General features: G+C 45.8%; 1 protein-coding gene across 1 annotated transcript in view; it reads left to right on the top strand.

Annotated features, from left to right (window-relative positions):
* KCNJ6 (potassium inwardly rectifying channel subfamily J member 6) overlaps positions 1-25,088 on the top strand; it is a 345,200-nt gene that overhangs the window by 222,044 nt on the left and 98,068 nt on the right. The window contains exon 3 of the mRNA XM_070796866.1: positions 12,897-13,817. Coding sequence (XP_070652967.1) covers positions 12,897-13,817 — 921 coding nt within the window. The remainder of the gene's footprint in view (positions 1-12,896; positions 13,818-25,088) is intronic.

Genomic DNA, 25,088 nt, shown 5'->3' with positions numbered 1-25,088 from the left:
TTATTGCTGTTTATAAACCTTCTAGAGAACAGAATGGCAACCCACTCCAGTGTTCTTGCCTGGAGAATTCCATGGACAGAGGAACCTGGGGGGCTACGGTCCATGGGGTCACAAAGAGTAGGACACAACTGAGCAACTCTTCTCATTTAGGAAATAGATATGCTTGTCTTTTTGTTTACACAATTTACTTCTTTATTGTGGTAAAGTATATATAACATAAAATTTACCATTTCAGTCATTCTATAGAATCTACATTTTCGTGACATTGAGTACATTCATATTGTTATGCAGCCATACTATCATTCAACTACAGAATTCTTCATCTTCCCAAGCTGAAGCTCCGTACCTGTTAAACCCTAACTCCCCATTCCCTCCTCCGCCAGCCCTTGGTACTTTCTGTATCTAAGAACCTGACTATTCTAGGAAGCTCCTATAAGTGAACTCAAACATTTGCTCTCTGTGACTTTATCTCACTTAAACCATAATATCTTCAAGGTTCACCCGTGTTATCCCGTGTGTCCGAATTCCCTTCCTCTTTAAGGCTTATCAATTCACCTGCTGATGGATTCTTGGGGTGCTTCCACCTTCTGCTTGTTATGAACAGTGCTGCTGTGAACAGGAGGGTACAAGTTTCTGTTTATATGTGCCCTTCATGAGCAGTGAGGATGAGGAAAGCTTAGGCTGATCTCTGATTATGCAGAGTTCAGTTATTTGCATTGTGAGATGTACATGCAATTCAATAAGTCTACTGAAGTGCAGATTGTTTTTTAAATTCACACTGGAAAATGAGCCCATCTAAAGCTCCTCCAGGACACGAAGCCTGAGAGAGATGTCGCCAAGATTCCCTCCCCATCCTTCTCTCTTCCTCTCCATTCCACACCTGCCTCTCAGGAGGAAACAGACATGCCCATGGCTCAGCAGGTCAAGAATCTGCCTGCAAGGCAGGAGACACCGGTTTGATCCCTGGGTCAGGAAGATCCCCTGGAGAAGGAAATGGCAACCCACTCCAGTATTCTTGCCTGGGAAATCCCATGGGCAGAGGAGCCTGGTGGGCTACAGTACATGGGGTCTCAAACACGACAGAGCTTGCATGCACTGCACCCTGCCCCCCTCCACCTTTGCTCTCAACAGTACTTTGTCTTGATTTACAGTCCATCAGACATCTCACTCCTCCACAGCTTCCATCCTTGTAGAGTCAACCTCTCCCCTTTGGCTTCTTCTCAGGATATAAACATGCCCAAACTCCCCTGGTTCAAAGTCACCAACTGCATTAATTTCCCGTGGCCACAACAAAGTAGGTGGCTTGAAACAACAGAAAAGTCTCCTCTTTCATTTCTGGAGGCCAGAGTCGGAAATTAAGGTGTCAGCAGGGCCGCCCTCCCTCCAGACACTCTAGGGGAGAATCCCACCTCACCCATCGGCATCCAGGGGCTCCAGGTGTTCCTTGGCTTGTGGCCACATCACTCCACTCCCCAACCTTCCCACCACATAGCCTTCTCTGCCTGTCCTTTTCTGTCTCTTATACTAATTGGCTTTGGAGCACACCCTACTCCAGAATGATTCCATCTTAATCCTTATCTGAATTATAGCTCCAAACTGGACTCTTGTTGTTGCTTAGTCACTGAGTCATGTCCAACTCTTTTGCGACCCAATAGACTATAGCCCACCAGGCTCCTCTGTCCATGGGATTTCCCAGGTAAGAATACTGGAGTGAGCTGAAATTAGACTCTACTTACAAACAAAGTCATAGTCTGAGGTTCAGGTGTGCATGAATTTGAGAGCAACACCATTCAACGCTTGTAAATCCCAATTGCCAAGACCAATGGACATGGCTCAGTAGCTGTCTGCAGCAATTGTTTTGATTATTTAAAACAGAAATAGCCTTTTATTTCCTACAGATTTTTCAGATTATAGAGTCATTAAGGGAAAGTTTTGATGTAGAAAAATTGAAAGAAAGCAAAAACACCCGCAAACTTACAGCTCTTAGAGACTTACCTAAATTAACATTTTGGATGACATTCTTCTACACTCATTAATATAAGACAATATATGCAAAGTAAACTGTATATTTTATTATGTTTTTTCACTTAAACTATGGCATAGACAACATGCCAGGTTGATAAACACACACATTCAATAAATAGATGCAGACGCTTGCTATGTGTCAGGCACGTTTTCCAGAGCCTGAGATCTAATGGTGAATAAAACACACATAGATCTTTGCTCAGAAACTTCCTTTCGGACAGGGACAACCAATAATAAGATTATCAACATGATAAATAACCTCCTTGAAGATGAAAAGTGCTGCAGAGAAGACAAGCAGTAGCATAAGGAAGAGCAATGTGAGGAGTGAGTGGCGTGATTGAGACTTTTAAAAGAGGAGGGAAGCGCCTCATTAAGAAGGTGACTTCTGCACAAACAGCTGAAGACCCCCAAACACTGGAAAATCATTTTCAATGACCGCATAGTATTCCACTGGTTATACCTGCAACAGTATATTTATTTAACTGGTGCTCCATGGGTAGATATTTAAATTGTCTCTATTTTTTAACTATTATAGAAGAGGCTGCAATATCCCCTGCCTGAAAGTGAAAAATGAAAGTGAAAGTCGCTCAGTTGTGTCCAACTTTTTGTGACCCCGTGGTCTATACAGTCCATGGAATTCTCCAGGCCAGAATACTGGAGTGGGTAGCCTTTCCCTTCTCCAGGGGATCTTCCCAACCCAGGGATTGAACCCAGGTCTCCGGCTCTGCAGGAAGATTCTTTACCAGCTGAGCCACAGGGAAGCCCATGCCTGTGATATATAAATGTTGTAAAATTATTTTCTTAGGATAAATATCTAGACCCAGAATGGCTAATACACCTAATCATTTCTAAATTGTGAGAGCTACTGTCACCCTGTCCTCCAGGAAGACTTCGCCGGTTTATGCATCCAATAATATATGCAAATTCACAGTTCTACTGACCTGCCATGCACACAAACTCCACATACTGAATTTATGGTCTATTTTTAATGAAACTAACTTTAGAGTTTAAAAAATGTTATTATATTTGCACTGCTTTCACTTTGCCATGTTTGAACATATGCTCCTCAGCTCTGTGTATTTCTTCGTTTATAAATTCCTTATTTGCTTCCTTTGATCATTTTTTTTTTCCTATGGGGGTATTCGTTGTTTTTGTAAATCGAGAACATTATGTGTGAAAATATTTTTCGTGGTTTATCTTCTTGCTTTATCTCTCAAACACATAATTTTTATGTTGGCAAAACATCAGCATCCCAAGATAGTTTTTGAGACCCCATGGACTGTAGCCCACCAGGCTTCTCTGTCCATGGAATTTTTCAGGCAAAAATATTTGAGTGGGTTGCCATTTACTCCTCCTGGGGGATCATCCTGACCCAGGAGATCAAATACACGTCTCCTGCGTTGGCAGGTGTATTCTCTACCACTGAGCCACCTGGGAAGCCCACGAAAGAGGGAAAGGACACGTCACTTTCCTCCAGCTGTCCCCATGGTGTGTGCGTCACACCTGCCACCCCAGGTAGCCCTCCACCCCTCCCGTCTCCCATCCGTCCCTTCCTCAGGACCCTCTCTGGCTCCTCTCCTTCTGACTCCATTCTATAGTTGTTTTCCAGACTCTTGTCTTCTGTACCTCTACTCACGCTACAACCTCCCAGGGAAGAGAGAAGCTTTCACCATACCCATAGTTACACTTCCCTGAGTACGTGCTGCTGCTGCTGCTGCTAAGTCACTTCAGTCGTGTCTGACTCTGTGTGACATAGACGGCACAGACGGCAGCCCACCAGGCTCTGCCGTCCCTGGGGTTCTCCAGGCAAGAATATTGGAGTGGGTTGCCATTTCCCTCTCCTGACCACCTCCAAATCTAGAGCTTGGTCTGGTCCCTGATAAGCCTCATCCCCACACACTTGATTTCCCACAGGTGCAAGCACGTGCGTGCATGCTCAGTCATCCAACTCTTTGTGACCCCGTGGACTGTAGCCCGCCAGGCTCCTCTGTCCATGGGGATTCTCCAGGCAAGAATACTGGAGTGGGTTGTCATGCCCTCCTCCTGGGGATCTTCCCGACCCAGGGATCAAACCTGAGTCTCCTGCATTGGCAGGCGGATTCTTTACCACTGAGCCACCCGGGCACCCCACAGAAGCAAACAGATACTTTCACTGGAAACATCATCCTCTGCCTCCAGGTCTCAACCATCCTGCCATCCCCCATCCTCCTGGCTGCTCCCCTCCGTGGCCACTAATCTCCAGATTATTTGAGTTTTGCTTCTTATTCAGCCCAGATCCATTGCCCCATCTTCACCCTCATGGCTGCTGCCTTAATTTAGCAGCGAACCATCTCTCTTTCTTACCAGCATCCTATTAACACAGAGGTCAGTCAACTATAGACCAGTGAGTCAAATCCAGCCTGCAGCCTCCCTCTGCACTGCCCATGAGCTAAAGATAATTTTATATTTTTAAAACAGTGTAAACAACTTTTAAACTTTTTTTTGATGTGGACTATTTTTTAAGTCTTTATAGAATTTGTTACAATATTGCTTCTTTTTTATGTTTTGGGTTTTTGGCATCAAGGCATGTGGGATCCAGCTCTCCAACCAGGGATCAAACCTGCACCCCCTGCATTGGAAGGTGAAGGCTTAACCACTGGATTGCCAGGGGGAGGGGGAAAAAAAGAGTATGCAACGAAGATCTATGTTGTTTGTAAAATCTAAAGTATTTACCATTGGCCCTTTACAGAAAATATTCACAGACCTTTGCCTGCAATCTATACTTCATATCCACCCCTCCAGTGGTCTTGTTGCAGGAAGGGGGACCCCTTCCAAGGCCCAAAAGTGAGCTCTTGTTTAACACTCAGAAATGAACTGCCCGAGGAGACACATGTGCTGAGAAAGCAAGAGATTTTATTGGGAAGGGGCACCCAGGCAGAGATCAGCAGGTTAAGGGAACCCAGGAGAACAGCTCTGCCACGTGGCTCGCACTCTCGGGTTTTATGGTGATGGGATTAGTTTCGAGTTGTCTTCGGCCAATCATTCTGACTCAGAGGCCTTCCTGGTGGTCACGCCCTGTTCAGCCAAGATGGACGCCAGCGAGAAGGATTCTGGGAGGTGGTTGGACACGTGGTGTCACCCTTTGACCTTTCCTGGACTCTCCCGGTTGGTGGTGGCAGCTTATTAGTTCCATGCTCCTTACCAGGACCTCCTGTCGTAAAACAACTCATGCAAATGGTTACAAGGGCGCCTGGCCAGGGTGGGCAGTTTCAGTCAGTGTGCTTCCCCTAACAGTCTCAGACCCACACACGTTCCGTATACCCACTGCTCCTCCCAGCACAAGCATCCCATGGGATTCACTCATGATTTCCTTAGAGTAGGGTGAAGCAAACGTCCTCATTTCTACGTTACCAGACACTTGGGATGGGACACCTTCAGATCAAGTACTTGATCATTCCTTAGCTCCTTTGTGCTAAATTCCATCAGTCATATGCCAGGAGAGCCTCAACATTTTGTTTGAAAAATACCCTTTTTTTTCCCCTTCTGATGGTAAAAGTAATATAAACTCATCCTAGAAAATTTGGAAAAAGTCAAAACTCTTTTAATATTTATTTATTTGCTGCCTAGGTCTTTGTTGTGGCACACAGGATCTTTGCTGTGGTATCCAGGCCTCTCTCTGGTCATGGCATGTGGGTGTTCCCTCTGTGGTTTGCAGAGCTCTGGCTCTCTAGTTGAGGCTCAGGCTCAGTAGTTGTGGTGTGTTCACTTAGTTGCCCCAGGGCATGTGGTGTTGTAGCCACATTCCAGGAAACAAACTCACTCAGAAGGACAATGCAGATGGTGGAGTGCAGTTTATTACACCAGCGGGCCCAAGGCAGTCCTCTTAGCCAAGAAGCCCGACCAGTTTTTGTGAAAACCTTATATACTCTAAGTGTGCATCCCTAAATCCCCTGAAACTAGTCTGAACAAAGGAAAAGAAAGGTACAATCAAAGTTAACCCATGATTCGTATGCCTTAAGCCTAGGCAGTTAACAGTGGACAATTATCAATAGTCCTGTGGTCATACCCCAATAAGCATAATAGAATGTATGATTCTATTCGTTTACACAGATAATTAGGGTATTCTTTTAGGCCACAGAGAATCAAGGTACGAGTCCTGGGGCTCTTCCATCCAGGGGGCCTGGTTTTCCAGTTGGCATGTCTTTTCCATAGATACTGGGCATAGAGCTCAAAGTCCACAGTCCAGCCCAAGGTGGAGTCCTGCTTTCAAGATGGAGCCTCTTCTGTCTGTTTCCTCCTTCAGTGGGATCTTAATTCCCCAACCAGGGATGAAACCTGCGTCCCCTGCACTGGAAGGAGGATTCTTTACCACTGGACCACCAGGGAAGTCCATAGAATATTTAAAAGGGAAATTAGAAGCCCCCTAAGCCCCACTCTCAGAAGTTCCCTATTAATATCTGCGTGCATTTCCTTCCAGTCTTTGATTTGGTCTCTGCCTTTGAGATCCACCCTGTTTTTCTGTGGGATTTTCCCCCATGATAATAGAAATTCTCAAAGGGCTCCTTGAACACTCTCTTAGGCACCACAAGTTTCCCCCACAGAATTCGTGTAGTAGAATTGCTCATCAGAAGAACATTTCTACTGATCTGGAGCATCACAGCAGCCTCTGTCCACAAGCGAAGCCCCCAAAACTCAAGGTGATTCTAGTGGTTCTTCGACCAGGTCCTTTCCAGCTTGTAACTCAGTCATGTGTTGTTTCTTTGAGGTTCAAGTTCACCATCAGATTATTTTGCACCTTAGCTGCTGCTGCTAACTCACTTCAGTCGTGTCCGACTCTGTGCGACGCCATAGACAGCAGCCCACCAGGCTCCCCTGTCCCTGGCTAGTTTAACGTTAATTAATCATCTTTCTAATGTCTTTCTGAGCTAAGTCACTCAGTCTTATCTGACTCTGTGACCCTATGGACTATAGCCTGCCAGGCTCCTCTGTCCATGGGATTCTCCAAGCAAGAAGACTGGAGTGGGTGGCCATTTCCTACTCCAGGGGATCTTCCCAACACAGGGACCCAACCCCCATCTCTCGCGTTTCCTGCATTGCAAGCAGATTCTTTACTACAAGCACCACCGGGGAAGCCCATCTTTCTAAAAAGGAGAGAGAAAAAGAACGGGGAGAAGGGGTTGGCTTTTTCACACAGACCCACATTTACTCTGAAACAAAAGACAGAAAAGCAACTCGGGTCAAGGAAACCATCAAGATCCCGGGCCCCGCTCGGGTCATCCTTTTGCATGCTGCAAACTCACAGTTTGCAGAGAGTTGCACTACATCATCTCTGGGCAAGCCACGTGCCGGATGCGGAAGGACCGGGGCAGTGTTCTGACTGGCAGTCTAATGCGCATGCGCTTGACTGGAGCCCAGGGCAAGTGCCGGCAGGGCGGTGGTCGGGCTGAGAGGTTGGCTGGAGAAGTCCTTTGGGTCCCAAGCTGTGCAGGAACAGGAAGGTCTGTTGTACCAGCCACAGCTGCAGCTCTCCCCGCTGAGCAGCTCAAATGCTCTTGCCAATGCAATTCACATCACCCCCTCAAATTCACACCTGGGATTCCAAGAAAGAAAGAAACGTTAAGAGCCATCATTAACATTCCTTTCTGTATTCCCCCCCACCCCCGTGCGTATTTGCATTCGTGCCCACAGGCGCTGAAGCAATGCTCTCAGCTCAGACCTGCCATGGCCCTCTCCCCTCCCCAGGCAGGGCAACCCGCTCCAGTATTGTTGCCTGTAGAATTCCATAGACTGAGGAGCCTGGCCAGCTAGTCCATAGGGTCTCAAAGAGTCGGACACGACTGAAGCGACTGAACACACCTCCCCAACCTAGGGCTGCCTGCTTTTGCTCCGGACAGGGCCTTGAGGCTGGGCCACTCCACACCTGACTCTGACTCCTCCTGGCATCACTACTTACTTGACACTCTAGATTGAGTCTCCTCTATGCTCCAGATACTCTTACCTTCTATTGGCTTTTCCTAGTTTCTCACCTGTGTTCCTGTCCCCCACCAGGTGCTATTAAGCTTCCCATCCCATCTTCCCTGGGATGGATCTCACCTGCACACACTGCCTCACCTGGCTGAGGCTGTCACATAGTCCAGGCTCATACGACTCACCCACTACAGGCCAATAAGTCAGGAGATGAGTTGTGGGAGCAAGGAATAGTGAGTTTATTTGGAAAAGCAGCAGACTGAGAAGATGATGGACTAGTGTCCCAAAGCACCATCTAACCCAAGTCAGAGTTCGGATTTATTTTATACTGAAAGTGGAGGGAGCGTGGTTGGTTGTTGCAAACGTCTTGGTGTCGGAATCCTTTGCTGTTGCCGCTGTTTGTATCGGTCCAGTCATGATGATCCTGGAAAGCTCCAACAAGACAGATGTTATTCTCAGTTCTACAACTTTTGATCTCTAGATCAATGAGCATTACACCTTTAAAGGTCAGAGCTTTGAGAATGGGCTACCCTGTGTATTTCAGGCTATGGGCAACATTCTTAGCTTGTAGCAAAAGCAATTGAATCCAAAGGATAAAGTAAAAGAAACCAGTGCAACGTGGAGTCAGATTTGTTCTTCCCTACTTCAAGGCCACCTTTCCATTCCACTCCCTGGACCTTTAGCTTTCTCTGCTCCCATTTTTGTTCGTTTTTAAAAGGCACTTAAGTAGCATATGCATTGACACTTTTTTCCCTGACACACGACACAGACATTCGATTAACCACATGCTAGTTCATTACGGTGTCAACTGAAAAAACGAAAAACAGCACAACCTTAAGGCTAAGAGTTATGTTTTATTCAGAGGGCCGACTGAGAACTTCAAGCCCAGGAGGCAGTATCTCAAGTAACCCTGAGAGAACCACTCCAAGGAGGTGAGGAGTGGGAGCTAGAATATGGACGAGTTTCGCAACAAAGGGCATATAATAGGGGGGAAAAAAAGATGACAGTTAATAAATGAAAACTAGATATCTCAAGCTCAGGAATTGAGTACTTTTCTACAAATGGGAAAATGCAAGCGTCTGAGCTTACTGAAATCATTCCTTTGACGTTCTCCTCAGCTGTCTGGGAACAGGAACCTGTGTTCCACATCCTGAGTTTCTGCAGGGCTCCCTGTGGGGAGTGGTCACAATTTGATGGCTGCTAGATGACAAGTATTCTTTGTTTCCTTCCTGAGTTCCCTCAGGGCTCACCGTTGGAGGGCTGCAATTGCTGCTGACCGTGACATTCTTTGTTTACTGACAAGGCAGGCAATATTTTATTTCTCGCTAGATACTGTTAAAAAACAAAACTCAGCTGAGTACCTTTGAAGATCAAATTGGCTTTATTCAACAATGCACAAACTAGGCAGCATCCTATTTAGCAGACAGACACTAAGGGTTCTGTACAAACTGGATGATTTTTAAAGGTCTAAGGGGATGGGATAAGAAGTCGTAAACAATAAAGGATTATGTCAGGCAAGATCACCTGCTTTACGGGGAAAGTAGGGGTCCCTGTGGGAGATTACCTCATCTGTGGCTGGGAAATTCCAGACTGACTGGTAAAAGGTCACATTTCTGGAGGGACTGAACCTGGGGTTAGGATAGGTATTCAGTCTGCCTTGGCTGATACAGAGCTTAGCACAAGGGACTACATGTGGGGAGACCCTTGTTTCTTTTCAACAACATCAAACCCAACACCCCGTCTTCACTCTCCTCCTCTCTCCCGGCTTTTTCCCACATCAGCCCTCCGAGAACTCTTCTCTCTCTTTATCCATGTCAGTACCGATGCCCATAGCATTAGAGAGAAGGCTCAAGTCAAAATGTGTACCTGTTTAAACACAATTATTTTTGTTTCTGGTTAGATGGCAGCTTTCTGCCACCAGCTGGGGACCCAGGCCCCTCCATCTCGTGATTCCATCATCCATCCTACAAGGGGCAAGACCAGAGGAGGGGGCATACCCATTATTTAAGACCTTGGCCCAGCAGGGCACACCCACTCCTAGTGGGCCAGAACTGGGTGCGTGGATGCCCCTCCATGCAAAGGAAGCTGGGAAATGTGACCCAGTCTTGAGCTAGGAAAAGGGGGAAAGTGGGTTTGTAGGATCAACTGGCAGGCTCCCAGGACTGCCTAGAGCAGTTACCTCTGTTCGTGTAGGTCCAGAAACTCACTGACCATTCAAACAGGAAGGTTACAAATGAGCCAGAAGAGGGAGAAGACAGCTTCAAACTGGGGGCTGAGGTGAGTGTACGTTCCCTCCATGACATGTGAACGTGTAGAAGACCAAAGAAAACTGTTGCTGTTGTTGTTGAGTTGCTAAGTCATGCCCAACTCTTTCATGACCCCATGGACTATATCCCACCAGGCTCCTCTTGTCCTTAGGATTTCCCAGGCAAGAATACTGGAGTGAGTTTTGCCATTTCCTTCTCCAGGGGATCTTCCCAACCCAGGGATCAAACCCACGTCTCCTGCATTGACAGGTGGCTTCTTTACCATCGGAGCCACCAGGGAAGCCAGAAAACTGCTAAGAGTCAGCTAATCTAACAAAGCCACCCTCTTCCACCTCAACACTCAGGGAAACAAGACCCCAGGATGACTCTGTATAGGCAGAGAGCTCCCCACCTGGGGCTAAGGTCAGACCACACTCCAGGTCTCCAGACAAGAGTGCCCAGCCTGGCTGATTTTGAACTGAGTTCAGCCCACATGAAGTCAGAGTTAGAGACTCCATCTCGGGCAAAATTAGCAATGAGAGCTCAGACATGAAAACCCCTGCATCAAACACCCTGCCTTGCATGGGATGCTGGCAGTGAGCAGGGACATTGCCCATGACTTCCATCCAGATCCCCCAACACCATCCACCCTGTCCCAGTCTCAGCTGCTTCCTTTGACTCTTGTCCTGGTATCTGTTCTGTTCTAAGAGGAAAAAAGACAAGGCTCCTCCTCTACAAATGAAGAGTTACTGAGGGCAGTTATCTAAACGTCAAAATGATCTCGCCAAACATTGGACTCACAGACCAGATGCTGCTTCTTCCTTGTGCTGAAAAATAAAAATAGATCCATGGGATTGATTATTAAGGAAACTATCCAACCATGAGCAAGGTTAATCCATAAGATAAGTTGGTACCACTCGAGTCCCATCCCCAGCTGCTTGCTTATTCAGATAAATGCATTCTCAACAGTTTTTCTCCTTTAACCAAGGGGAGAAAAGGCACCCCAGAGTCAAATGACACAGAACACAAGCCTGAGGGAAGAAACTGCTTCTAAAACTTTCAGAAAGCTTTAAAATTATTGGCTGAACAAGAAATTTCACACAGTGGTTTATATGTGTTTCATAGCAACATCGATTCTAAATGTCCCCTTGCACTCGGATTCCAGGAGAGTCTTCCTAATGCTCCGTCATCAGATGATTGTACCAATGCATTAATCATGAAGGCCAGCAGAAAGAGTACAACCACAAGCCAAAACGGCAGATGTTAAATGTTGAGGCAGAAACCAAATCAAATACGTAAACATATAGAAAGAGAAAGACATGCCCCACGGTGCTTTTAACCTTGGCATCGCCTTAGGGTAAAATGCATGCATGTGAAAGTCACTCAGTCATGTTCAACTCTTTGCCACCCCATGGACTGTAACAGTCCATGGAATTCCACAGGCCAGAATACTGGAGTGGGTTGCCATGCCCTCTTTCAGGGGATCTTCCCAACCCAGGGATAGAACCCAGGTCTCCCACATTGCAGGCAGATTCTTTACCAGCTGAGCCATAAGGGAAGCCCAAGAATGGAGTAGGTAGCCTATCCCTTCTCCAGGGGAATCTTCCCAACCCAGGAGTCCAACTGGGGTCTCCTGCATCGCAGGCGGATTCTTTACCAGCTGAGCTATCACGGAAGCTCATACTTACCAATAAAAACGAGAATTTTTTCTACTCTGAAATTTGACTGACAATTTAAAGAGTTCACTCAAAATTCTTGCCCCTAAAATCAAGGAGAGTAGCAAAGGGACAATAAAAAGGAATGTTTATTACATGTCTGTTTTATGTAGGCAGATATCATGCACGTGGTTTTGTTTAACTTTATAATAACCCTATGAATTGGCTATCATGATGACCGTTTTGTACATGTGAAAACTGTGGATCAGTCAATGAATTCTAATAGTCTATTGGTCTACTCAGGCTGCCCTAACAGAACCCTACAGACTGGAGGGCTTAAACAGCAGCAATTTATTTTCTCACAGTTCTGGGGGCTGGAAGTTTAAGACCAAGGTGCCAGCAGGATTGGTTTCTGGTGCCCTCAATCAGTTTGGAAGACCTTTCTTCCTGCCTCCTCTCTGTGTCCTCACATGGCCTTTCTCCGCAAACACAGCCCCAGTGTCTCTTCATTTCAGTAAAAGAGCACAAGTCCTTTTGGATTCGGGCTTCACCCTTTTGCACTCATTTAACCTTAATTATGTCCTCAGAGGACCCATCTCTACAATCCGTAACAGCACGACCAGGAGCCCACAGCCACTGAGTGGTAGCACCAAGGCTGTCTGGATCGAAACATTTCTTTATCCGGAGTGTGCTGTTTCTCACATACCACAGCATCTCAGAGAGAGCCAGGAGACACCCTGCTGTCAGAGCCGACTCTTAGAACTTGCTGGCAGGGAGACACTTTCACAGCAGTGAGCCTTGTCCTGATGGGAAGTGTGGTAAAGTCCTTACACAAGCTAGATCACAGGGCACAGGCAGATGACGCTCCCCCCAAAAGAGGCTTCATCTGCTCTGATAGGAGCTGCACAAATGGTCCAATGATGCTCGGTCGACTACCACACTGCCAACCACCAAGGGGGTTTCCAGGACCCTCAGAGAGCCAGAGGTTCATTTGGTTTTTCTTTTCTTTTCTCCAAACCACCAGCTAACGTCCTAGAGGGTGACTCCATGGACCAGGACGTTGAGAGCCCCGTGGCCATTCACCAGCCAAAGTTGCCTAAGCAAGCCAGGGACGACCTGCCGAGACACATCAGCCGGGACCGGACCAAAAGGAAAATCCAGAGGTACGTGCGGAAAGACGGAAAGTGCAACGTGCACCACGGCAACGTGAGGGAAACCTACCGCTACCTGACCGACATCTTCACCACCTTGGTGGACCTCAAGTGGAGGTTCAACCTGCTCATCTTCGTCATGGTCTACACCGTGACATGGCTCTTTTTCGGGATGATCTGGTGGCTAATTGCATACATCCGAGGAGACATGGACCACATAGAGGACCCGTCGTGGACTCCATGCGTCACCAACCTCAACGGGTTCGTCTCTGCTTTTTTATTCTCCATAGAGACAGAAACCACCATCGGTTATGGCTACCGGGTCATCACGGACAAGTGCCCGGAGGGCATCATCCTCCTCCTCATCCAGTCGGTGTTGGGGTCCATTGTCAACGCTTTCATGGTGGGGTGCATGTTTGTTAAAATATCGCAGCCCAAGAAGAGGGCGGAGACCCTGGTTTTTTCCACGCACGCAGTGATCTCCATGCGGGATGGGAAACTGTGCCTGATGTTTCGGGTGGGGGATCTGAGGAATTCCCACATCGTGGAGGCTTCCATCAGAGCCAAGCTGATTAAATCCAAACAGACCTCGGAAGGGGAGTTCATCCCTCTGAACCAGACGGACATCAACGTCGGGTATTACACGGGGGATGACCGTCTGTTTCTGGTGTCTCCACTCATCATCAGCCACGAAATTAACCAGCAGAGTCCTTTCTGGGAGATCTCCAAAGCCCAACTGCCCAAAGAGGAACTGGAAATTGTGGTCATCCTGGAAGGAATGGTGGAAGCTACAGGTAAGGCATTCCTGCTCTGGGGTGTCTGGGGATGGATGTTCATGTTAAGCCAGACTTCAAATCCTTACTCATGACAAGATGTGGAAAACCGAACCTCCCTCACTATTAGACGTCACCTCTTTATTCATGAAATAGTACGTAGCCTCTTACCTTAAGGATGTCCACCAAGAAGTCTAACCGTTTAGCTTTAAAAAAAAAAAAAAAAAAAAAAAAAACCCTTGGGAAAATAAATTAATAATTTTTAAAAACACCTCTTAATATATTTTAAATTTTCAAACATTTACTTAAATGAAAATTTGATCTCCCTCTAAAGCAATTTTATGTGGTTTTAAAGCATTGTTTAGTTTGTATAACTTGAGACTATTTATTGCCAAGACAGGAAGAAGAAGTTAAGCCTTTCAAAAGAAAACCTGACAAATTGCTTTAATAAAAGTGCTATTTTGCCCCTTCTTTGGGAGTCATTTGCAAGACCCACAGCCTTGGCTTTTCTTTTACATCAAGTGAGAATTTGGTGTCTTTTCTCTATACTCTAACTGCCACACCTCCTGTAGACCCAGTAAATAACTCAAGCAGAAAAGAATAAAGATTGAGACCCACTCACCATAGTCCTATCGGCCCTTCTGCTGTGAACAGCTAATTGTTGGAATATTTTAACCAAGATAATCTCTTCTAAAAATAGAGAAGTGGTCTGTTTGTATTGAAGTCTTCACTCATATCTTTTCATATGTCTTACACATCCCAGCCGCAAAGGAGGTCCTTCCATATTCATCTGTAATGTTGTATGAAATAGAGTCATAACCCCTGACCTAAGCTAATAGTGTCCCATAGGATGAGCATAAAGTAGAACACTAATCCACACATTGCTTTACTGCCTTCTGAGTTATCGATTTTAGCCTTGGGATGCTCTTTAGTTGTACAATCGGCCCTTCTATGCTTTGAGGTCTTCAACTTGAGGCTGAGGGTAGGTTTACACAATCTGAAAATGCGTGGCCACTGGCCAGACTCCAGACTCTTCGTCTACCCATAACTTGAGCTCGGTCATCCATCCAGTGAAAGTCCTGGACCCAACAGGCAAGGTCATTACCTCTAACAAATTTCTCTTAAGGTGGTAAAACCTTCGGCAGTAGATTTTTTTAAATGCTGCAAGGATGAAAAGGTGAGTAAAAGGCATTGCATAAACTGTGCTCCTTTGCATGAGACAAAAGGAACGTCTAAAACAAAATAATTATTGTGAAATGCTAAATAAGTGCTATACAGGTGCACAGGGCTCTCTGTACCCTGAGTCTGACTTTGGGGCACACTGGTGAGGCAATAGCTGTGTGGGAGGAAGAGAGAGGGGGAGGAGGAGAGCGGGGAGGAGCCTGGATCAGGGAAGAGGGGAGGGAAAACCGACTCAAACGGAGCTCCGTCAGTTCCCAAGAACCAGAAACTTCCTCCCCGGCCAAGCACAGGGACTCTGGGTCCCCCTAGTGGTGGCCATTGAGATACAGCCTCTGGCAGCACAAACTGACCACTGGGGATGCAGTTTTAATATTTGATTTCTCGCTATAAACTCTCCCAAAAGGACAGGAGGGAGGAAAATGGGCAAGCTTCGTTCTCCTCCCATCTCTGAGCCCCAGAAGCAAAATCCAGTGGAGTGGTACCATCTGGTTACTGGTGTTAATTCGAACTTCAAATTGCAGGAGCAGTGTTTCCTCAGATCAAAGCCCAATCTCGAAAGATAAACAAATGCGGAATAAGGAACTTATCTTTGTGTTGTCCCTGAGTCGGAATCCTCCCCAGGGCATGCCGTGTCCTTCTGATGACAGCTTGTAATGAGTGAGCCTTTCCAACCAGAGGACCGTCCCTTTGTTGGTAATTAATAGTGACACTTGCCTCTGAGCATCGGTGGCCTTTCTGCTGCTGCTTTAGAGAAAACTGGGTGTTTGCCAGCAAAAAGGAATCAACACACCCCTGTTCCTGGGAAAAGGCAACTGCTATCAACTTTCTAAAAATAATAACAATAATTTTCTAATTTCTCAAAAATAGAGGGAGGAGGTGTGCTCTAGAAAGTTCTGGGTTTTTCTAGAAGCTAGACATCTCTTGGTTTTTCTCTTGACAGGATTTGCACAGTTCAGTCTTTCCAGCACGTCTGATCTCTTAAACTTCAGGGGGACACTTTTTTCTTTGTGAATGAAAAGCACAATTGGGATTTATGGGTATGAAACAGGCCTTTGGGAAGGACTCCCTGGTGGCTCAGACAGTAAAGCATCTGCCTGCAATGCAGGAGACATGGGCTTGATCCCTGGGTCGGGAAGATCCCCTGGAGAAGGAAATGGCAACCCACTCCAGTACTCTTGCCTGGAAAACCCCATGGATGGAGGAGTCTGGTAGGCTACAGTCCATGGGATCTCAAAGAGTCCGAGAGGATTGAGCGACTTCACTTTCACTTTGGGGAAGGAAAGATGCTTCAGTGAACCAAAGCCACAGGAAAAAAATTAATGTGGACCAAATGCACACTGAGGAAAACAAATTCACAAAGATCTCTTTATTCATTGGAGGGCTAGATGGGAAATTAGGAGCCATGGAAACCCAAGCTGACTCAAAACAGCCTCTGCTTGACTCCAGCTTTGTTTCAAGTCTGTCTCAGTTGACCTTAAACTACTGTCCATGACCTCCATTAAGGGGCTTCTCACTGAGGCCCATTTCAAGGACAAGCCCCATCAGCAACACCTCTGCACCCTTGAAGCAATGCCCTCTTCCTGTCTTGCACGGTGTGGTATCTTCTGGAGATCTGAGCTACTGAGCAGTAGGCTGAGAAGACCAGTCCTTCAGACGGCTGAGGGCTCAGGCTCAGCACAGGTCAGCCAGTGACCCACAGTAAATATCCCATCCCCGAGCTCGCTGCCCCCAGCCTGCTTCATCACATCACTCAGGGTCAGGCTCATCTTTAGAAATGGCAGGTCAGCTCCTGGAAGGCAAGCGGCTGAGTCTTGCCCACCTTTGAGGGCCAGTCCTGGCCCTAAGACAGACCCACGCTCCTGGTGGATGGCTTGGATCTGGCCCTGCCCAGATCAGGGGGAATGTGTCACCTCTCAAGAACCTTCCAGTCATGTGATTCTATTTTTGAAAATGAATCCAACCCTGGAAAATTCTGACACCAGCCACCCAGACATCTGGGCACTGGCCATATCTCATTGCGCAAATGTATTTTTAAAGGGGGCCCTTTATGTGCCTGACACATGGGCAATTTGGAGATAGTGATGTGTACAGAAGGGTTCACAGCTACGTAAACAAACACGCGGAGCAGCTGCGGCAAGCGTGCGTTAAAATAGTAAAGCATTCATACAGATGATATTTATAGAGGGCAAATTGGCCTGGAGGCTAGATGACGGCCACGCAGAGCTGGGCCCCGTGCCAGCCAGCGCCTCCTCACTATAGGCTTTCTGATTGATGAACTTCCAAATTTACCCCCAATGATTATGCAACGGTGACAGGCAGCCCTTTCCAACACCTCAGCAAATATGTCTCCTTTAGGATGAATCCCTGGTAAGCTTTTTTTTTTTTTTAATTTTATACTGGAGTACAGTTGATTTACAACATTGTATTCATTTCAGGTGTACAGTAAAGTGATTTGTTTATATGTATCTGCATTTCTCCTCTTCTTTGGATTCTTTTCTCATATAGATTATTACAGAATATTGAGTCAAATTTCCTGTGCTGTACAGTAAGTCCTTGTTATCTATTTTAACCTTTTATATATATATTTTTTAATTGATGGAATCTATGAGACTTATACAAAAGTAGACCAAATCATGTAAAGAATTCCCATGTACCCACCAGTCAATTTCTATAATTGTCAATTCATTGCCGAGCTTGTCTCATCTGTATTATCTACTCACTAACTCCCCCTCCAGCATCATATTATTCTATCCGCAAATATTTCAGAATCTGTCTCTAAAAGATAAGGACTCTTTTTAACACGTAACTGTAACCTTGGTATGACACCTAAAAAAATTAATGATCATTTCTTAAGATTCAATATCTACTAAATGTGCCAAGTGCCAATTGTCTTACAAATGTCTTTTTAATTTTTTTTTAATCTGCTTGTTCGAATCCAAATGAGGTTAACACACTGTGGTTGGCTGAAATCTCTTCCAAGCCTTAGTCTGTGAGCTCTTCTTCCGTCTCTGTGGGATTTTTTTTTTTTCCTTTCAGGTTTTTCTCAAAGAAGAGAATTTCTGAAACATTTATATACTACATAGAAAACTGGGGATGGTGGAGGGTGGGAAGCTGCCAACTTGGTGAGGTTATCCTAGATAACATTTTGTAGATGACAAAGAGGGCTGACTGTCCAGAAGTCAGTATCTGGGGGTTACCAAGGAGGAGAGGGCAAACCAGAAGCAGATGAAGGCAAACCCTCCTTCTCCATAGCAAAGCTCAGTTCCATTCCAGAGTCACTTGATTTCACACAAAGCGAGCTTAGTCGCATAAGTCACGCAACAGACGGCAGGATTTTTGTTGCAAGTCTTCACCCTACTCTTACTTTACTGGTGAGGAAATTGAGTCCCAGCAAGACTAGTGAGCTGGCTAAGGCTAGCTCATCAGGGGCAGAGCAAAAATTTGAAGCCCAAAAGCCACGGATGATGCTGTCCAGCCCCTAGGGGCAGCGCTGAATGCTGTCGGTTCGTGAAGATTCTGTCGAGCAATGCACCCAGAAGGACAACTGGCATTCAATGTGAGGACAGGATCTCTTCTCTCCCACCATCAGTTTTTTCTTTAAGGTTTCTCTGTTGGGCTCCAATGTTATCAGCTTATTTTAAAATTCTTTATTACATTCACATGAATTTTTAACAACCGTATATTAAAACCAGATATGCCACAAAGCCATTCTGAAATTGAAGTTAAGTAAGCACCACCTACAAAAATACTCCTGGAAGAACATAAAGTTCCGTCAAGTCATCAGACTTCCCAAGGACCACTTTTGTTTGCCGTAATCGAAATGCCGCTTCACTATAACAGAGGCGCTCATAGAATCTGAAAAAGTGGCATTTCTCAGCTAAGATGGCTGAGGGTTAATGTTACAGTCCTTTTAAGCTGTTTCTACTAATAATATTTCACAGCCTTTGTATTTCTCAAATCTTATTTTCTTCTTTGGATAAGTTACTGCTAATCCCTCTGCTGGCCATTCATTATCTCCAGATTTGTCATTTTTCTTTTGTGTTGTAACCCCAACTACCTAGCCTGGGGAAAGAGTTCATTGATAAGATCTGGAATGCTTAGATCTTGGGTGAAAATCTCCCGGTAAATCTCTATAAGGTGCAATAAAAAAAAAATGATTCAAAGGTATATGAATTTATTTTTCCTGGTAGAAATCTACCACTCATCAACATCAAGAAATCCAACTACGCTTTCTTCTGCCAGCATTAGGTTCAGATGATTTTTTCAGAGCTTCCTCTCAAACGTCCACCTCAGTATAATATACCTGGGTATTGTCATTGGCTGGATAAAACCTGATAATACCTGCTTCCCAAACATGGTCAACTTTCTGTGACCCTAAGCAGTTTGGGGACACTGTTCCAATCCTAACGATCAGAAGTTGGATGCAACAGAACACACAGAATTTTAACCTCTTCCATCACCCCTTCAAAAAAAAAAAAAGACCAATGCTGTCACTCTGTTAAACATTATAACTCTGTTAAATATTTCTCATAATTTAGAAGGCACTTAGAATGTCACAACTTAGACAGCAGCAGTGTATCAAGGTCAGCGTATATTATTGTGATTGAAAAGGCAAAAGAACTGGGTAACTATAAAACTTTTCATTATTAAAACACCAGTACCCGAAAATCTGGGGCTCCCCGGGCAGCTCAGGGGTAAAGAACTCACCTGCCAATGAGGAGCTGCTCGAGACACGGGTTTGATCCCTGGGTCGGGAAGATCTCCTGGAGGAGGAAATGGCAACCCACCCCAATATTCTTGCCTGGAGAATCTCCATGGACAGAGGAGCCTGGCAGGCTGCAGTCCATGGGGTCACAAAGAGTTGGACGTGATTGAGTGACTGACCACACACACACACAAGAAAACCCATTGTTCTTCCTTCTCCAGACGGGCCTTGAGGAGCTCATAAACTAGATGTTCAGGAAAAGTCAGGGATGGTCACACAACATATACCATTTAAAATTCAAACTCAAGAGAAAAATAGACTAGCACCTAAAAGTTTGCTTTTTAGCTAATTTTTTTTTCAAACTCTGAAGTCAATATTCATGTTGGGAAGATACTACACCATTCAAATTAATAGATGAGTATCAAAGAGTGAGACTCCTCTAATTAGGGCATCCTTAAATAAATTGAGCTTTATTATTTCCTAGGGCATTCAGTAATATGAGTGCTGACAGCGTGGTGCCAGTGAAGCAGTTCTACCCAGCAATTTCTAATGACCGGAAGAGGATCACTGGGAAAAACTGTGTAAATTACTCACATACACAAATACACACACACACACCTCTGCTAAATACCTAAACATGCAGAGGGGCTTCCTCCCCAGTTAAGCCCTTGCTCCTCTGTTTTATACCAACCCATGTACAAATCTTATTTGTTGTATTAATTATTCAGTACTCCTCTTTGTTTTGGAAGTAATCTCTCTAGGCCATAGCTCAGTTTATCCGCACTTTTCTGTGTCATTTATAGTGTCAGGCAATCCTGGGTTGAAACCACAGTTGTCGCATTCACTGGCCCATTTAACCTCTCTAAGGCCTCAGTTTTTCCCTCTTTAAAATGGGAACAGGCTTCCCTGGTGGTTCAGTGGTAAAGTATCTGCCTGCCAATGCAGGAGACGCAGGAGACATGAGTTCGATCCCCTAAGTCAGGAAGATCCCCTGGATGGGGAAATGGCAACCCACTGCAGTATTCTTGCTTAGAAAATCCCATGGACAGAGGAGCCTGGCAGGCTACAGTCCACAGGGTCACAAAGAGTCGGACACGACTGAGCACGCACACACATCACAGAATGGGAACAGTAATGGAACCTACCTCATCGGTGACTTTTCAGCATCACAAATTCTATTAGATCATACCTTCCCCCCTGGACAATACAGGCGAACGTAGGTAGAAAGGAAGGAAGCCGGGCATTTGGGAGAGCCAGTCCCATTGTCTCCAGGGACCCATACCCCAGGATGACATGACTGCCCCTTGGAAGGCACTCTGGAGAAGTCAAAACAGCAAACGCCAACCTGGGATGGCCAGGGCAAGAAACGCCCACTCACCACACGAGAGTAAATGCCAGCTGGGCCTCGTCTCCCTTACCCACCCTGAGTCAGAGATTGATGTGCTCTGAATTAATGAGGCTCACTGGACTCAGAAGAGAGTTTGCACTCCTATAGATAGCAACATTTTATCATTATAATGTCTGCCCAAATTTGACATGAATATCGATTATGCTCAGGGCTTCCAGGGCCACTCCTCAGGGAGGATAGGACCAAGAGTCTGCAGTGAAACAAGATTCAAGTTTCAACTGAAACAGGTTTCTTTCTTTCTTTCTTTTTTTAATACATTGAAACAACACAAGTTTCAAACAGGACAAGTCTGCCCTGAAACAAGTCTGCACAGAAAGAGGATTTCTGTGTTCCCAACTCCCTCCCGGGTCCTTCATAAGAACTCATCAGTTGATGCCCCAATTTGGAGAATGTATTTTTGTGCTGTAAACTCAACTGAATAATACTTATTTACATAGTAAGTCCTGAGAGAAACTTCTGCTTTAAAGTACAGATGTACTTCCACAAAGCAGACGGTAAATGTAAATCTCTACATAGCCAATTTCATTGTTCCCTATTTATTGGAAATGGTAAACATTGTAGCAGTCAGCTTTGGCTCCACCCTGCTGCAGTAATGAACAACTCCAAGTTTTCTGAACACCGAGGTTCATTTCGCACTCATGTTAAACGCCAGCTGCAGCCCTGGGTCATGTCCTGCTGGCTCCAAGATGCAGAAGGAAGGAGCAGCCTCACACAGGACGTGCCATTCTAATGGCAGGGAGAAAAAAAGGAAATGATGGAACACCTCGCTTCTGTCTGCCATTCATTAGTCATAGCGAGTCATATGGCAGTGCCTGATGTCCACGGAATGGGGATTGTGATTCTCTCACAGGAACTCGGAATAAATAATTCAGAACAAAATAATACAATCTACCACAGATACCCAGGTGGTTCTGAAAACCCACAGAGTGAGTTTAAAAGTTTCTGCAAGTTAGGGCTTAAAATGTGTGGTAGTCCTTAGTGTTGTTTGTGGAATATGTCCAGCTTCCATCCTTCTGGACACACATTAGGATCCTACAGGTTTCCCAGTGGCGCTAGTGGTAAAGAACCCCTCTGCCAATGCGGGAGACATAAGAGATGCAAGTTCAGCCCCCAGGTTGAGAAGATCCCCTGGAGAAGGGAATGGCAACCCACTCCAGTATTCTTGCCCGGAGAATCCCACAGACAGAGGAGCCTGGTGGACTGCAGTCTATGGGGTCACAAAGAGTCAGACAAGACTGAGTAACTAACACGCACAAACCAGGCTCCCATTTCTGTTTCTATTGAGCGTGGTCACGTGACTTATGTTTGTCCCGACCATTTGGGGCACTAGAACTGGGGTTGGGGTGGGGGTCCCTATCCCTGACCCCTGGACCTGAAGACTGAGCTCCAGAGGCAGCCCTCCTTTCTCATCCCTTTCCGTCCTGTCTTCTGCTCAATCAGTTGTGATGTCCACACGTGGTAAATTCTCAGGGTCCTGGAAGGCAGTTGCCAGTTTGGTGCAAGTGTCAGTCATTCACAGGCTGTGTGTGTCTCATAAAGCCACTGGTCTGTTTCACTGCTGTCGTGACAGTACTCAGATAATACCCACCCTCGAGCAGGGCCTGCACGTGGCAAGTCAGTGGCTCTTTAGGGACAAATCTTCAGGTTTCCTGTTTCTGTACCACGAGGCGAGTAAGCATCGCTTTGGCTTCCCTAGGGGCTCAGCTGGTAAAGAATCCACCTGCGATGCAGGAGACCTGGGTTCAACCCCTGGGTTGGGAAGATCCCCTGGAGAAAGGGATAGGCTACCCACTCCAGTATTCTTGGGCTTCCCTGGTAGCTCAGCTGGTAAAGAATCTGCCTGCAATGCAAGAGACCTGGGTTTGATCCCTGGGTTGGGAAGATCCCCTGGAGAAGGGAAAGGCTACCCACTTCAGTATTCTGACCTGGAGAATTCCATGGGGTCACAAAGAGTCAGAGACAACTGAGCGACTTTCACAACAGTATAAGCACACGTCATGAGAAGCATTCTGGTGGAAACCTTACAAGTCAACATGTGATAATGCCCTTCCTAGTTCCACGGTTCTCATGGAAGCACAGGTCACAGTGAAGTTTGTCATTCTGGACCTTTGACTGGCTTTGAAGAGTATAGCTTTGCCAAGTCACTTGGGACTTGTTACATGACTGGGGAATAACCTGATAGTGTGTTAAGACACTGCAATGTGGGTTGTTTGTCATTGTTCGGGCACCCAGTTGTGTCTGACTCTTTGTGACCCCATGGACTGCAGCACACCAGGCCTCTCTGTCCATCACCAACTCCCGAAGCTTGCCCAAGTTCATGTCCATTGCCTCAGTGATGCCATCCAGCCACCTCACCCTCTGATGCCCTTCTTCTGCCCTCAGTCTTTTCCAGCATCAAGGACTTTTCCAATGAGTCAGCTGTTTGCATCAGATGTCCAAAATACTGGAGTTTCAGCTTCAGCATCTTCAGTCCTTCCAATGAGTATTTATGGTTGATTTCCCTTAAAATTGACTGGTTGGATCTCCTTGCAGTCCAAGGGACTCTCAGGAGTCTTCTCCAGAACCACAGTTCAAAGATATCAGTTCTTCAGCACTCCGTCTTCTTTACAGTCCAGCTCTCACAACTTTATGTGACCACTGGGAAAACTTCAGCCTTGACTTACTGACCTTTGTAGGCAGAGTCATGTCTCTGCTTTTCAACACACTGTCTAGGTTTGTCATAGCTTTTCTGCCTAAAAGCAAACATCTTTGGATTTCATGGCTGCAATCACCATCCACAGTGATTTTAGAGCCCAAGAAGAGGAAATATGTCTGTGCTTTCACCCTTCCCCCTCTATTTGCCATGAAGCAATGGGGTCAGATGCCATGATCTTAGCTTTTTTAATATTTAGTTTGTTCGTTACCACGGTTCTAACTTCTTCTGCCTGGTACAAAACACCATACAAACATTTTGACAGGTTGACTGTTGTACACTGTTGATAACTCCAGATATGACATGAAATGGACTTTTGGCCAGCTGCTTTGCAGAATTTCTCCTCCCTCCTTTAAATTCTCTCTTCACTGGGTAAGACTTTGAGGTCACACAGGCAGAGTTCAAAGTCTGCCTCCACTCCTGACTGTCCATGTGATTGGGCATATCACATTCCCTAACTTTGCCAAACATTGTTTCATTCTGAATAGGAATGATACTTATATTTGTAAGAAGATTCTGCAGGATAATAAATGCATGTCCTTCATCATGGTACACTACTAAGTGTCCAGTAAATGTAAAGAATGAATCTGTGATTTTATAAATGATACTATTCTCATCCATCATTCACTAGGTGACTGTTGAATGTCAATTACTTGATTAGATGCTTTATATATATCATTTTCAATCCTTGAAGCCATTCTGTAAGGGAGCACATATGGATGTGAGAGTTGAACTATAAAGAAAGCTGAGTGCCAAAGAATTGATGCTTTTGAACTGTGGTGTTGGAGAAGACTCTTGAGAGTCCCTTGGACTGTAAGGAGATCCAACCAGTCCATCCTAAAGGAGATCAGTCCTGAATACTTGTTGGAAGGACTGATGCTGAAGTTGAAACTCCAATACTTTGGCTACGTGATGCGAAGAACTGACTCATTGGAAAAGAGCCTGATGCTGGGAAAGATCGAGGGCAGGAGGAGAAGGGGACAACAGAGGATGAGATGGTTGGATGGCATCATTGACTCAATGGAGATGCGTTTGAGTAAACTCCAGGAGCTGGTGATGGACAGGGAGGCCTGGCGTGCTGCTGTCCATGGGGCCTCAAAGAGTAGGACACGACTGAGCGACTGAACTTAACTGAAAGGAGGTACTATATTCTCATTTAACAAAGGAGGAGGTTGGTTCTCAAGTGGGGCATTGGGGAGCGTACCTTGTCGGAGATCACCCAAATGATGAATTAGCAAAGCTAGGATTCCGTCTCAGGGATGCCCACCTTCCAGTCTGCCTCCTTTGCGCCTCTCCAGGGAAGGC

Source organism: Bos indicus, chromosome 1 (assembly GCF_029378745.1).
Source record: "Bos indicus isolate NIAB-ARS_2022 breed Sahiwal x Tharparkar chromosome 1, NIAB-ARS_B.indTharparkar_mat_pri_1.0, whole genome shotgun sequence".
NCBI lineage: Eukaryota > Metazoa > Chordata > Mammalia > Artiodactyla > Bovidae > Bos > Bos indicus.
Note: the sequence above shows the minus strand (reverse complement) of the source record. Positions and strands in the feature narration are given on the sequence as shown.